The sequence below is a fragment of the Anomaloglossus baeobatrachus genome, chromosome 11 (assembly GCF_048569485.1).
Source record: "Anomaloglossus baeobatrachus isolate aAnoBae1 chromosome 11, aAnoBae1.hap1, whole genome shotgun sequence".
Taxonomy (NCBI): Eukaryota; Metazoa; Chordata; class Amphibia; order Anura; family Aromobatidae; genus Anomaloglossus; species Anomaloglossus baeobatrachus.
The window spans coordinates 33,889,466-33,903,056 of NC_134363.1; the positions used below are offsets into that span (position 1 = coordinate 33,889,466).

Below are 13,591 nucleotides of genomic sequence, written 5' to 3' on the forward strand. Positions count from 1 at the left end.
GCAGACCCTCCACCCGTTACCTCTGCAGTGTGCGGTGTATGGTCTGAGCACTGACAGGCGGACCCCCACCCCTGTAACCTCTGCAGTGTGTGGTGTATAGTCTGAGCACTGACAGGTGGACCCCCCACCCCTGTAACCTCTGCAGTGTGCGGTATATGGTCTGAGCACTGACAGGCGGACCCCACACCCCTGTAACCTCTGCAGTGTGTGATGTATGGTCTGAGCACTGACAGGCGGACCCCCCACTCCTGTAACCTCTGCAGTGTGCAGCGTATGGTCTGAGCACTGACAGGCGGACCCTCCACCCCTGTAACCTCTGCAGTGTGCAGTGTATGGTCTGAGCACTGACAGGCGGACCCCACACCCCTGTAACCTCTGCAGTGTGTGGTGTATGGTCTGAGCACTGACAGGCGGACCCCCCACCCCTGTAACCTCTGCAGTGTGTGTAAATGGGAGCAAATCCTTATCCTTATCCTCCAGAAAGTTGCATAGGGACAGGCCCCATTTATGAATGCATTTCCAGGAGGAACAACAGAGGAACATCACATTGCACATATCCAAAAAAAAAGATGCGAGGAACATAAAATCAGACCTGTAGGACTGGCGTCAGATCCTCTTTGTTACTAAGGGTTTATAGCGTCTTGTAAGTCACAGGTCAGTCGAGTGCAGCCCTTTCTCGAAGTCCAGATCTGTTGAAAACCTATCGGATATGTTTAATCGCTCCCTTGTGAGCTCATTAAATTAGGTTTGTTAAGTGATCCTGTGCGTCATGTACTCAGCGATCTGCAGCGGATCGCTCCGGACCGGATCGTAGGACGCTGGCGCCCTCTAATGGCCATTTGTTAGAAGTGCAATTAAAGGGAAAATGACGGAAAAGTTCCCTTTCGACTATACCACGGCCAGTCTTGATGAAAATTGCACCAATTTTGCAAAAAAGTTGAATTTTGTGCCATGGGGCAGAGAGAAATCGAATATAAATCCCTTTTTTTTTTTCGTTTTTGAGGCAAAGTTACAAAACAATCTTTTTCTTTATTGAGGTGAATCACAGCGATAATCAGTTTTAGGAGCCAAACATTTAGTATTGAGTCAAAGTCTAAAGTGTCCAAAAATAATCACGGGATGGGAGAATTTCTGGAAATGTTGCGGACAGCAGTTTCCCTTGGCTAGTCCGTTTTTTTGCTGAATCTACCCCTTCATGAAGATCATTCGGCTGCCGACTAGTCCGCCAAACCCCGACCGGTGATCCATAAGCCCCACCACACAGCTATGTCACCTCTGCTGCCGGTCATTGTAGGAGACATTGTGATATCGCCCGTCACCCTGGAGGATCGGGGCTCTATGGAGTGTTAATGATCGCCCTGCCCTATCAAACATGACCTGAAGAAAACCATAGTCCTACTGCCCTCGTCCCCCACAAGCTGAATATTCTGTACTTCAGATTTTTGCGCTCAGTAAGTTGCCCCTTACTCTTTTATTACCAAGTACTATAGGTGCAGGAACTTCCCTTTACTACCCAGAATGCAATGCTCCTGCCACTGTTCACTGGCTTGTCCACCATAGACTGAAAGATTGTCACTGTCTTAAGCCTGGGTGTGGGGTGCCAGACAGGAGAGATAATCAAGACAAAGACACACCCCCTACTTCCTGTCGAGGGGCAAACACCAGCCCCCACTTCCTTTTGAGATGCTAAGACTAGCCCCCACTTCCTTTCGAGATGCTAAGACCAGCCCCCACTTCCTGTAGAGTGACAAAGACCCACTTCCTGTAGAGGGAAAGAGATCCGCCGCCACTTCCTGTAGAGAGAAAAGGACCTGCCTCCACTTCCTGTAGAACGACAAAGACTCGCCAACACTTCCTGTAGAGCGATAAAGACCCACTTTCACTTTCTATAGAGGGACAACGACCCACCACCACTTACTGTAAAGCGGCAAAGACCTGCCACCACTTCCTGTAGAGCAGCAAAGACCCGCCACCACTTCCTGTTGAGAGAAAAAGACACACCCCTACTTCCTATAGAGGGACAAATACCCGCCAACACTTCCAATAGAGTGACAAAGTCGCCACCTCTTGCTCTAGAAAGACAAAGATCCCCCTTCACTTCCCCGTTAATCGACAAAGACCTGTCTCCAATTCCAGTAGAGCAACAAAGAACGGCCCCACTTCCTGTAAAAAGACAATGATCCACTTCCTGTAGAGGGGAAAAAGACCCTCCAACACTTCCTGTAGATCATCAAAGTCCCGCCGCCACTTCCTGTTGAAAGACAAAGACCCACCTCCACTTCCCTTAGAGCAACAAAGACTCGCCTCCACTTCTAGTATAGCAACCCACCCCCGAGTTCTAATAAAGACAACGACCTACTACCAGTTTTTGTAAAGCGACAACGACCCGCCTACAGTTCCCTTAGAGCAACAAAGACCTGTCGCCACTTCCTGAAAAAATACAAAGACCCGCTTCCACTTCCTGTAAAGCGTCTAAGACCCGCTGCCACTTCTTGTAGAAAGACAAAGACCCGCCCCAACTTCATGTAAAAAGGCAAAGACTCCCTTCACTCCTGTAGAACAACAAAGACCCACCACCACTTCCTGTAAAGACAAAGACCCGCCACCACTTCCTGTAGAGGCAAAGATCCGCTGCCACTTCCTGTAAAGACAAAGACCCGTCACCACTTCCTGTAAAGACAAAGACCCGCTGCCACTTCCTGTAAAGACAAAGACCCGTCACCACTTCCTGTAAAGACAAAGACCCGCTGCCACTTCCTGTAAAGACAAAGACCCGCTGCCACTTCCAGTAGAGCGACAAAGCTCTATCTCCACTTCTAGTAGAGCAACAATTACCCGCTGCCACTTCCTGTACAAAGACAAAGACCCGCCTCCAGTTCCCTTAGAGTGACAAAGACCCGCCGCCACTTCCTGAAGAAGACAAATCTTCGCTTCCACTTCCTGTAGAGCTCTTGGACCCACTGCCATTTCTTGTAGACCCGCCCAACTTCCTGGAAAAAGGCAACGACCCGTCTTCACTCCTGTAGAGCCACAAAGCCCCGCTGCCACTTCCTATAGAGTCAAAGACCTGCCGCCACTTCCTGTAGAGCAACAAAGACCTGCCACCACGTCCTGTAGAGACAAAGAACTGCCACCACTTCCTGTAGAGACAAAGACCCTCCGCCAGTTCCTGTAGAGACAAAGACCCGCCGCCAGTTCCTGTAGAGACAAAGACCCGCCGCCACTTCCTGTAGAGATAAAGACCCGCCGCCACTTCCTGTAGAGACAAAGACCCGCCCCCATTTCCTGGAGAGACAAAAGACCCGCCTCCACTTCCTGTAGAGACAAAGACCCTCCGCCACTTCCTGTAGAGACAAAGACCCGCCTCCACTTCCTGTAAAGACAAAGACCAGTCCCGGCATCTTGTTGAGTCAAAGCTGCACCCCAACTTCCTGTAAAGACCCCCCCATTTGTAGAGATAAAGGGCACCCTCACTTCCAGTAGGCACACAAAGCCTGGTCATCGGTCTCAGGGTCTCTGGTAATGGATAACACTCAGTAACAGGCAGTGACAGCAATTCACACAGAACGGAGGCACCCACCGGCCGATGCACTAGACCCATTCTTGGGGTTGAGACAACATCTTTACATAAAGTGATTTGCAGACTTTCTATAGACCAAATACATTAGCAGCATAATGGCCTCTCCCCATACAGAGACCAGGGTGCATGTGTTGGAGGGGGAATCAGGCCAACCGTTACCTAACGTGACGGGCCGGTCACAGGCTTTTATGCACTTGTCGAAACAATCCCAACCAACACGTGACGGCGGAGTCCGGACACATATATTGTTCATTGCTCTGTAACAGTCATTTCTTGCTGAGATTAATACTTTCCCATGCACGGGCCGTGTTCTCGCAGGACGACACGGGGTGAGGTACGTGGTGAACGCTGGAGTTAGTGCATTGCTGTGCGACCCTCGGGTTACGCCGAGAGCTCGGAGCCAGAAAGCCGTGGATTGATGTCCGCCATAGTAGTGTGTGTCAAAGACGCCAACCGGGCGCCAAATTAAAAGAAAAATTGCACTAAACCCATCGTATCGTCCCAGTAGATTTGTAGTGCATCCCTCCTCTCTCCAGTACTGGCCATTCATAAAGTCTACAGTTTTTCGGTTTTGACCCCGTTCCTTTAAAGTGACATGCTTGTAAGGTTCTCATGGCTGAGAAGTCCTTTCCTCGAGCTGCTGACAACGTGGCTGGGCCCGCAGTACTCCTGAAGATTATGGCGTAAAGTCACAAGGGCAGAACCTAGACAGGCTCGATTGGGGGCTTGGGCACCGCCGGGGAGTTGCAAAAGTAAAGTGACCACACCGGCCATGCCGTCATCTGTAGGCTCCAGGGTGATGGGTCCAACTCGGAAGTTGGAGTAGGTATACCCCAAGAGCTGGGACAAGAAAGGGTCCGAATGCCGCAACGAGGGGGGCTGCGGCGCGGACGGATCGTAGGACTTTAACCTGGGCTTGGAGCGATGGTGATGATGGTGGTGGTGGTGATGATGGGGGAGTGACGGCAATACGGGTCCTCCAGGATGACACCCAACTATCTCTACGTCGGGGTGGAAATAGACCGTCAGCTTCGCGAAGGGTCTGCTGGCCATTTTGCTCATCTCTTGAAGGTGGCGCCGCTGCTCCCTGCGCACGTCCAGCCATTGCTTCACTTTCCAGAGCAGGACGCAGGCCGAGAGGAAAAGGAAGAAGCAGCTGAAGAAAACAGAAAAAAAGACAAAGAGGTCGATGTGCGCCTGGTCCTGACGGAAGAAGAGCAAGCCCTGAGACTCGCCAGATCCACCGGAGGCATTGCCCAGGAGCAGCAGATAAAAGCGGCTGTTTTTCAGGGTGTGCAGCTCGTGCGGGTAAGTAATGACCACTCGGTCTCGGACCCCCCGGACTATCAGCACCGTCTGTTGGTTGCGGACAGTAATGTAGGTTATCAAACCTTTGGGACGTTCTTCGCGAAGCCAAGAGGACTTACTGACGGCAATCCAGGCGCTGTCATTAGCGAGGCCGGCGGTGAGGGGCTCGGGGCCACCGGACGCTTCGCTGTCAGCTATTCGGACGCCGTGAACCCCTGTGAATGAGCCGACGTCAACAGCGAAGCTCTCTGGGGAGGTGGAGACGAAAACGTCCACACAACCGAACGTCACGTCAACCGTGACTCTGATGTCCACATTGGTGAACTTGGGCTGAACCCCGAAAAAGACGCTGCGGCCGTACGGCAAGTTCTGGATGTTGGGCTCGTGGAAACAGTTACTCTGAGAGGTGGGATCAAAGCAGTACTCCTGCTCTACGGTCATCAGGCGGTAACACTGGCGGCCATTCACCGGATTCCCATGGAAGGAGTCCTTACACTTCGCACACTAAGATACACAAGAAGAAAAAACAAGGTAACTCTGAGAAAGGGTAAATACACAGCGTCTCACAAGAAACCGTCTGTATGTACAATAGGGGTTCCGCAGCAGCTGAGGTGTAAATTATGGGGTTCCACAGCAGCTGAGGTTTGTATTATGAGGTTGTGCAGCAGCTGTGGTGCGTATGACCAGGTTCCGCCACAGTGCAGCATCTGAGGTGTATTGTGAGCTTCTGCAGTAGCTGAGGTTTGTTATGAAGATCTTTAGAAGCTGAGGTGTATATTATGCTGTTCTGCAACAGCTGAGGTGTGTTATGAGGCTTTGCAGCAGCTGTGGTGTGTATGATTAGGTTCCACAGCAGCTGAGGTGTATTATGAGAACGTGCAGAAGCCGAGATGCATTGTGAGGTTCTGCAGCAGCTGAGATGTGTATTGTGAGGTTCCGTAGCAGCTGTGGTGTGTACGATCAGGTTCTGCAGCAGCTGAGGTGTATTATGAGGCTCTGCAGCAGCTGAGGTGTATTATAAGGTTCTGCAGCAGCTGAGATATATTATAAGGATCTGCAGCCGTTGAGGTGTGTATGATGAGGCTCTGCAGCAGCTGAGGTGTGTATTATGAGGTTCTGCAGCAGCTGAGGTGTATTATGAGGTTCTGCAGCAGCTGAGGTATATTATAAGGTTCTGCAGAAGCTGAGATATATTATAAGGATCTGCAGCCGTTGAGGTGTGTATGATGAGGCTCTGCAGCAGCTGAGGTGTGTATTATAAGGCTCTGTAGCAGCTGAGGTTGTTATTATAAGGCTCTGCAGCAGCTGAGGTGTATTATTAGGTTCTGCAGCAGCTGAGGTGTATTATGAGATTCTGCAGCAGCTGAGGTGTATTATGAGGCTCTGCAACAGCTGAGGTGTATTATGAGGTTCTGCAGCAGCTGAGGTGCATTATGAGGTTCTGCAGCAGCTGAGGTGTATTATGAGGTTCTGCAGCAGCTGAGGTGTATTATGAGGGTCTGCAGCAGCTGAGGTGTATTATGAGGCTCTGCAGCAGCTGAGGTATATTATGAGGCTCTGCAGCAGCTGAGGTGTATTATGAGGCTCTGCAGCAGCTGAGGTGTATTATGAGGTTCTGCAGCAGCTGAGGTGTATTATGAGGTTCTGCAGCAGCTGAGGTGCATTATGAGGTTCTGCAGCAGCTGAGGTGTATTATGAGGTTCTGCAGCAGCTGAGGTGTATTATGGGGTTCTGCAGCAGCTGAGGTGTATTATGAGGCTCTGCAGCAGCTGAGGTGTATTATGGGGTTCTGCAGCAGCTGAGGTGTATTATGGGGTTCTGCAGCAGCTGAGGTATATTATGAGGCTCTGCAGCAGCTGAGGTGTATTATGAGGCTCTGCAGCAGCTGAGGTGTATTATGAGGCTCTGCAGCAGCTGAGGTGTATTATGAGGCTTTGCAGCACCTGAGGTGTATTATGAGATTCTGCAGCAGCTGAGGTGTATTATGAGGCTCTGCAGCAGCTGAGGTGTATTATGAGGCTTTGCAGCAGCTGAGGTGTATTATGAGGCTCTGCAGCAGCTGAGGTGTATTATGAGGCTCTGCAGCAGCTGAGGTGTATTATGAGGCTCTGCAGCAGCTGAGGTGTGTATTATGAGGCTCTGCAGCAGCTGAGGTGTATTATGAGGCTTTGCAGCACCTGAGGTGTATTATGAGATTCTGCAGCAGCTGAGGTGTATTATGAGGCTCTGCAGCAGCTGAGGTGTATTATGAGGCTTTGCAGCACCTGAGGTGTATTATGAGGCTCTGCAGCAGCTGAGGTGTATTATGAGGCTCTGCAGCAGCTGAGGTGTATTATGAGGCTCTGCAGCAGCTGAGGTGTATTATGAGGCTTTGCAGCACCTGAGGTGTATTATGAGGCTCTGCAGCAGCTGAGGTGTATTATGAGGCTCTGCAGCAGCTGAGGTGTGTATTATGAGGCTCTGCAGCAGCTGAGGTGTATTATGAGGCTTTGCAGCACCTGAGGTGTATTATGAGGCTCTGCAGCAGCTGAGGTGTATTATGAGGCTCTGCAGCAGCTGAGGTGTATTATGAGGTTCTGCAGCAGCCTGTAGTGCACCAGTACCTGGTACTTGTAGCAGTCTTTCTTGTCGGCGCTGTTCTGACAGTTCTGGGTCTCGGTGTTGTTGCCGCAGGGACAGTTTGTTCCGTCCAGCTCATTGCATGTGTCTGCGTGACCGTTACACTGACACCTGGGGATGACATGACACGAGAGGTGAGAAAAGGGGGTCACAGAGGATGCAAAACCATAAAAAATGGCAAAAGACCGGAGAAAAGTCTCCCATTGCATTACGTTATGGAATTACTGCGATGGTAACTGGTTATACTGGTGCATGGGTCACTTTTGGAATGTAGTGCTGCCATCTAGTGGCAAAGAGGTGCAATAACCGTATTAATGAGAAACTCCTCAATATGTGGTGGCGCAATGACAATGTATATTCTCCATACACTCACTTAGTGCAGCGCTTGTCTAGTAGGAAGTATCCGGGCAGGCAGCCCTCGCACTTGTCCCCCAGGCTGTTATTCTGGCAGTTCACGCACAGAGCCGTGTCCTCGGTGGGGCCCTGACTCACCCAGGTGGGGATCTGCGGGCACAAGGGACACCTAATGAGCCAAGAGGAGACCAATTTACATAGGACTGCCTGTCTCCACACACACACCTTGTCAGGGTCCAGGGAATACTTGTCGGGTTCCTTGAGGGTTTTCTCGTACTCCTCCATGGTCATACAGACCTCACTGTTCCCTCGGCAGAAATCCAGACAGGGGCGACAGTTTCCGCCATTTATCGCCGATCCCACATACAGCGGCTTACACTTCTCACAGTGCTCCCCCTAGAGGACAGAGGACGGTGAAAAAAATACCCAAATAGTCCTGAATGCATAATGACGTTATCGCCCACTCACCATAGTATTATTGTGGCACTGCACACACTTATCCTCCGCCCCGAGTCCATCGCAGTCGCTGTGCTTGTTGCAGCGGCAGGCCACGGAGCAGTTCTCCCCCACGTAACCAAAGTCACAGCGGCACTTATTGGGCTCCACGCAGGTCCCATTAACACAGCCGTGTTCACACACGGGGTGACACAGACCCGTAACACTGGAGAGAAAAGAGTATGAGGATGATACGGTGGCCACCACAAAAATACCAAGTGTGGTACTAAACTGGCCACCACGTGGTCTCACGGAAAACAATATGGTCAAAGTGGTTGAAATAATCAGTCCAGGAAGAGAAAGAAGCAGATTTCTTCAATATAGTATTATCGTCAATTCTACTATTGATGTATGAAAAATAAAGGATGGTGTTACTCAAAAAAATTGAGTCAAATGCATTGAGAAAAAATCCCTGCGTTCTCCCGATTCTGTCGCTCTTTTCCGTTTTGCTCTGCGTCGCTCCGTTGCAAAGATATTCATATTTGTTTCTTTGCTTTTGGAGCGCAGAATGTGAAATCTCTGCTTACACTCCAACTGGAATTTCTTCAGAGTCCTCTCTGGGGTTGTGTGCTTTCACTCCTCCCTTCAAGACTCAGCCAATCACAGCTTGGTAGCATCTGAAACTGCTAAGCTGTGATTGGTATTGACTGGTAAAGAGGGGTGAAAGACCATGCCCCCCAGAGAAGACACACAAAAAATGCCCAGTTGCACTACAAGAGGAGATTTCACATAGTGCACACAGATCTGTAACACTGGAGAGAGAAGAGTATGAGGACGATACGGTGACCACCACAAAAATACCAAGTGTGGTACTAAAGTGGAGAACAATATGGTCAAAGTGGTTGAAATGATCAATCCAGGAGGAGAAAGAAGCAGATTTCTTCGATATAGTATTATCGTCCATTCTACTATTGATTTATGAAAAATAAAGGCTGGTGTTGCGTCAAATACATGGTAGAAAAAATCCCCAAGTTCCTCTGATTCTGTCGCTCTTTTCCGTTTTGCTCTGCGTCGCTCCGTTGCAGAGATATTCACATTTGTTTCTTCACTTTTGGAGCGCAGAATGTGAAATCTCTACTTAGACTACAACAGGAATTTCTTCAGAGTCCGTTCTGAGGTTGTGTGCTTTCACTCCTCTCTTCAAGACTCAGCCAATCACAGCTTGGTAGCATCTGAAACTGCTATGTTGTGATTGGCATTGACTGGTAAAGAGGGGTGAAAGTTGCACTACAAGCAGAGATTTCACATAAGGTGCTCCAAGAGAAACAAATGTGAATATCTCAGCAATGGAGCGACGCAGAACAAAACGGAAAAAAGCGGTGGAATCAGGGGAACTCAGGTATTTTGAAAAGGTACATAACTTAGCATTTAAAGTGTTATATTTTGAAAACTTTTTTTGACATGCAGTTTAATTGGTTGCAATCTGGGTGCTTAGACCCCTGATGATTGCTATAAAGAAAGGTCAGAATCACTGAAACAGCTTTACACCAACACAGAAGAGAGACTTTATAGAGTTTTTTAAACCCTTATTCAGGGTAAGGGAGCCTCTGCCTGGTATCTAATCCTCGCAGTATCGCCGGCGCTCTTACTTGTGCAGGGTGTATCCTTTTTTGCACGTGCACTTGAACCCATGCAGCAGGTCACTACAGTTCTGTGTCTCGTTGCAGTCGTGATGCTGATTCAGGCATTCGTTTTCAGGGGGGCAGGACATAAAGGCCCAGTGAGACTCCAAGGAACCGCACTGCTCCCCCAAACCTGCGTCCAACAAGCAGCGTTATACAATGTACTATGCACGATGATATATCCATAGGGGCTGCAAGACTACAGCCAGCCCGGGTAGGTCTTACCTTGGGTGGGTCCACTGAGCCCTCCTTCCAGGCATCTCCCCTCCCCGTTGCCTCCTCGCCGGGCGCACCAGCCGCAGCGGGGGTGTTGGATGCAGGCGGCACAATGAGTGTGACGGGAACAGGAGGGAGAGCAATTCTCTGCTCCACTTAGGACCCTGCCGCAGGCGCCCGCAGCACATCGCATAGGCAGGAAAGTGGGGCTCATGCACTAAAGAAGGGGGAATCAGAAAAGATTAGTCACTAATGGATAATACATTTGATATACATTATGTAATGTAATGTATGTACACAGTGACTGCACCAGCAGAATAGTGAGTGCAGCTCTGGAGTATAATACAGGAGGTAACTCAGGATCAGTAATGTAATGTATGTACACAGTGACTGCACCAGCAGAATAGTGAGTGCAGCTCTGGAGTATAATACAGGAGGTAACTCAGGATCAGTAATGTAATGTATGTACACAGTGACTGCACCAGCAGAATAGTGAGTGCAGCTCTGGAGTATAATACAGGAGGTAACTCAGGATCAGTAATGTAATGTATGCACACAGTGACTGCACCAGCAGAATAGTGAGTGCAGCTCTGGAGTATAATACAGGAGGTAACTCGGGATCAGTAATGTATGTACACAGTGACTGCACCAGCAGAAAAGTGAGTGCAGCTCTGGAGTATAATACAGGATGTAACTCAGGATCAGTAAAGGATAAGTAATGTAATGTATGTAGACAGTGACTGCACCAGCTGAATAGTGAGTGCAGCTCTGGAGTATAATACAGGATGTAACTCAGGATCAGTAAAGGATAAGTAATGTAATGTAAGTACACAGTGACTGCACCAGCAGAATAGTGAGTGCAGCTCTGGAGTATAATACAGGATGTAACTCAGGATCAGTAATGCAATGTATGTACACAGTGACTGCACCAGCAGAATAGTGAGTGCAGCTCTGGAGTATAATACAGGAGGTAGCTCAGGATCAGTAATGTAATATAATACAGGAGGTAACTCAGGATAAGTAATCCAATGTATGTACACAGTGATTGCACCAGCAGAATAGTGAGTGCAGCTCTGGAGTATAATACAGGATCAGTAATGTAATGTATGTACACAATGACTGCACCAGCAGAATAGTGAGTGCAGCTCTGGGGTATAATACAGGAGGTAACTAAGGATCAGTAATGTAATGTATGTACACAGTGACTGCACCAGCAGAATAGTGAGTGCAGCTCTGGAGTATAATACAGGATGTAACTCAGGATCAGTAAAGGATAAGTAATGTAATGTATGTAGACAGTGACTGCACCAGCTGAATAGTGAGTGCAGCTCTGGAGTATAATACAGGAGGTAACTCAGGATCAGTAATGTATGTACACAGTGACTGCACCAGCAGAATAGTGAGTGCAGCTCTGGAGGATCATACAGGTCGCTCATACGTACTAATCCTAACCCTTACAGTAAATAATTGTGACAGTCATGAGAGGCTACAGACAGGAGAGAACTGATGACTATAAACACCAGTAATACATTTCTGCATTTCTTTTGTCATTTTTGCAGAATTGAAGCCCAGTGAAGTACCTGCTTTAATGCGACGCTCCACACACACTGCTGCCAGCCCCCGTCTGCCCCCTTAGAGCTGAGACACTCGTGGCAGGTGCTGTGGTTATAACATGGAGTGGGACAAGGAAGTGGCGGAGAAGATTCCACCGGCATCGGGGAGACGTTGAGCAACGAGTGGCTGAAGCACGTCCAGTCATAGGTGGGCTGCACACTCAGGATCCGACGGGTCTCACCTAGGAGGGAAAGAGAGAGATTAACTGGGGAGATTAGACCAGGGGGGCAGAAACTTGGGGCATGGATGAGCCGGCACCTGTGCGTTTAAACTGTCGCGTCCACATGCACTTCCCGGAAGCGATACACTTGTGGCAATCGGAGGCCTCGCACGAGATCTCCGAACAGTTGCTGGCCAGGAATATCTCCCGCTGGTTAATACGACAGTCGTTTTCGGAAGTGCAGCTCCCGTCACTGCCGATACAGGCGCCCTCCGGACAGTTTGTACACCACTTACAGCGCGGCGCTCCCTGAGAGAGGACAAGGGGATCAGCTTAATGGTGCCAAATACAAATCAGAGGGAAAGGACTGGATGGATGGAAAGAATCATCAAGACCCACTGCTGGCAGCTACTGTGTAATAAAAAAACTGCTCGAACTGTAAAGAACCCTTTCCTATTTAGCTACCGGAATCGCTTTTCTTCCATTCGCAGTGAGTGCCCCCTGGTCCTTAGTATTGTCTTTGGAAGGAATAAGTCATGTGCCAGTCCTTTGTGTCTATACATATAAATGAGATCTCCTCGGAGACGTCTTTTTACTAAGCTAAACAAGCCCAACTTTTCCAACCTCTCGTCATATGGGCGACCTCCATCCCGTGTAATAGTCCAGTTGCAATGATGTCCATGATGTGCTCGATGAGAGACAACACGCTGCAACCATGGCACCAGCAATACCCCTTGGCCGCAGCGTCTCCGGACTTGCCACCCCTTGGTCGCAGCGTCTCCGGACTTGCCACCCCTTGGCCGCAGCGTCTCCGGACTTGCCACCCCTTGGCCGCAGCGTCTCCGGACTTGCCACCCCTTGGCCGCAGCGTCTCCGGACTTGCCACCCCTTGGCTGCAGTGTCTCCGGACTTGCCACCCCTTGGCTGCAGCGTCTCCGGACTTGCCACCCCTTGGCCGCAGCGTCTCCGGACTTGCCACCCCTTGGCCGCAGCGTCTCCGGACTTGCCTCCCTTGGCTGCAGCGTCTCCGGACTTGCCTCCCCTGGCCGTATTGCCTCTGGACTTTCTTCACCTGGTCGCAGCGCCTCCGGACTTGCCTCACCCTGGATGTAGCATCTCCGGACTTGCCTCCCTTGGCTGCAGTGTCTCCGGACTTGCCTCCCCTGGCCGCAGCGCCTCTGGACTTGCCTCACCTGGCTGCAGCGCCTCCGGACTTGCCTCACCCTGGATGTAGCATCTCCGGACCTGTCTCACCCTGGATGTAGCATCTCCGGACCTGTCTCACCCTGGATGTAGCCTCTCCATACCTGTCTCACCCTGGATGTAGCCTCTCCAGACCTGTCTCACCCTGGATGTAGCCTCTCCAGACCTGTCTCACCCTGGATGTAGCCTCTCCAGACCTGTCTCACCCTGGATGTAGCATCTCCAGACCTGTCTCACCCTGGATGTAGCATCTCCGGACCTGTCTCACCCTGGATGTAACCTCTCCATACCTGTCTCACCTTGGATGTAGCCTCTCCATACCTGTCTCACCCTGGATGTAGCCTCTCCATACCTGTCTCACCCTGGATGTAGCCTCTTCATACTGGTCTCGCCCTGGATGTAGCCTCTCCATACTGGTCT

The 13,591-nt window shown here is 50.1% G+C and overlaps 1 protein-coding gene across 1 annotated transcript in view; it reads right to left on the reverse strand.

The window, feature by feature from the left end:
• Positions 1–1,023: 1,023 nt before the first annotated feature.
• The window catches only part of MEGF8 (multiple EGF like domains 8), an 89,413-nt gene continuing 76,845 nt past the window's right edge, over positions 1,024–13,591 (reverse strand). The window contains exons 35-43 of the mRNA XM_075328009.1: positions 12,067–12,277; positions 11,775–11,989; positions 10,204–10,411; positions 9,946–10,111; positions 8,330–8,522; positions 8,087–8,257; positions 7,881–8,011; positions 7,492–7,618; positions 1,024–5,392 (exon numbers count right to left, since the gene is read on the reverse strand). Of these exons, the coding sequence (XP_075184124.1) occupies positions 4,166–5,392; positions 7,492–7,618; positions 7,881–8,011; positions 8,087–8,257; positions 8,330–8,522; positions 9,946–10,111; positions 10,204–10,411; positions 11,775–11,989; positions 12,067–12,277 (2,649 nt within the window). The 3' untranslated portion in view covers positions 1,024–4,165. The remainder of the gene's footprint in view (positions 5,393–7,491; positions 7,619–7,880; positions 8,012–8,086; positions 8,258–8,329; positions 8,523–9,945; positions 10,112–10,203; positions 10,412–11,774; positions 11,990–12,066; positions 12,278–13,591) is intronic.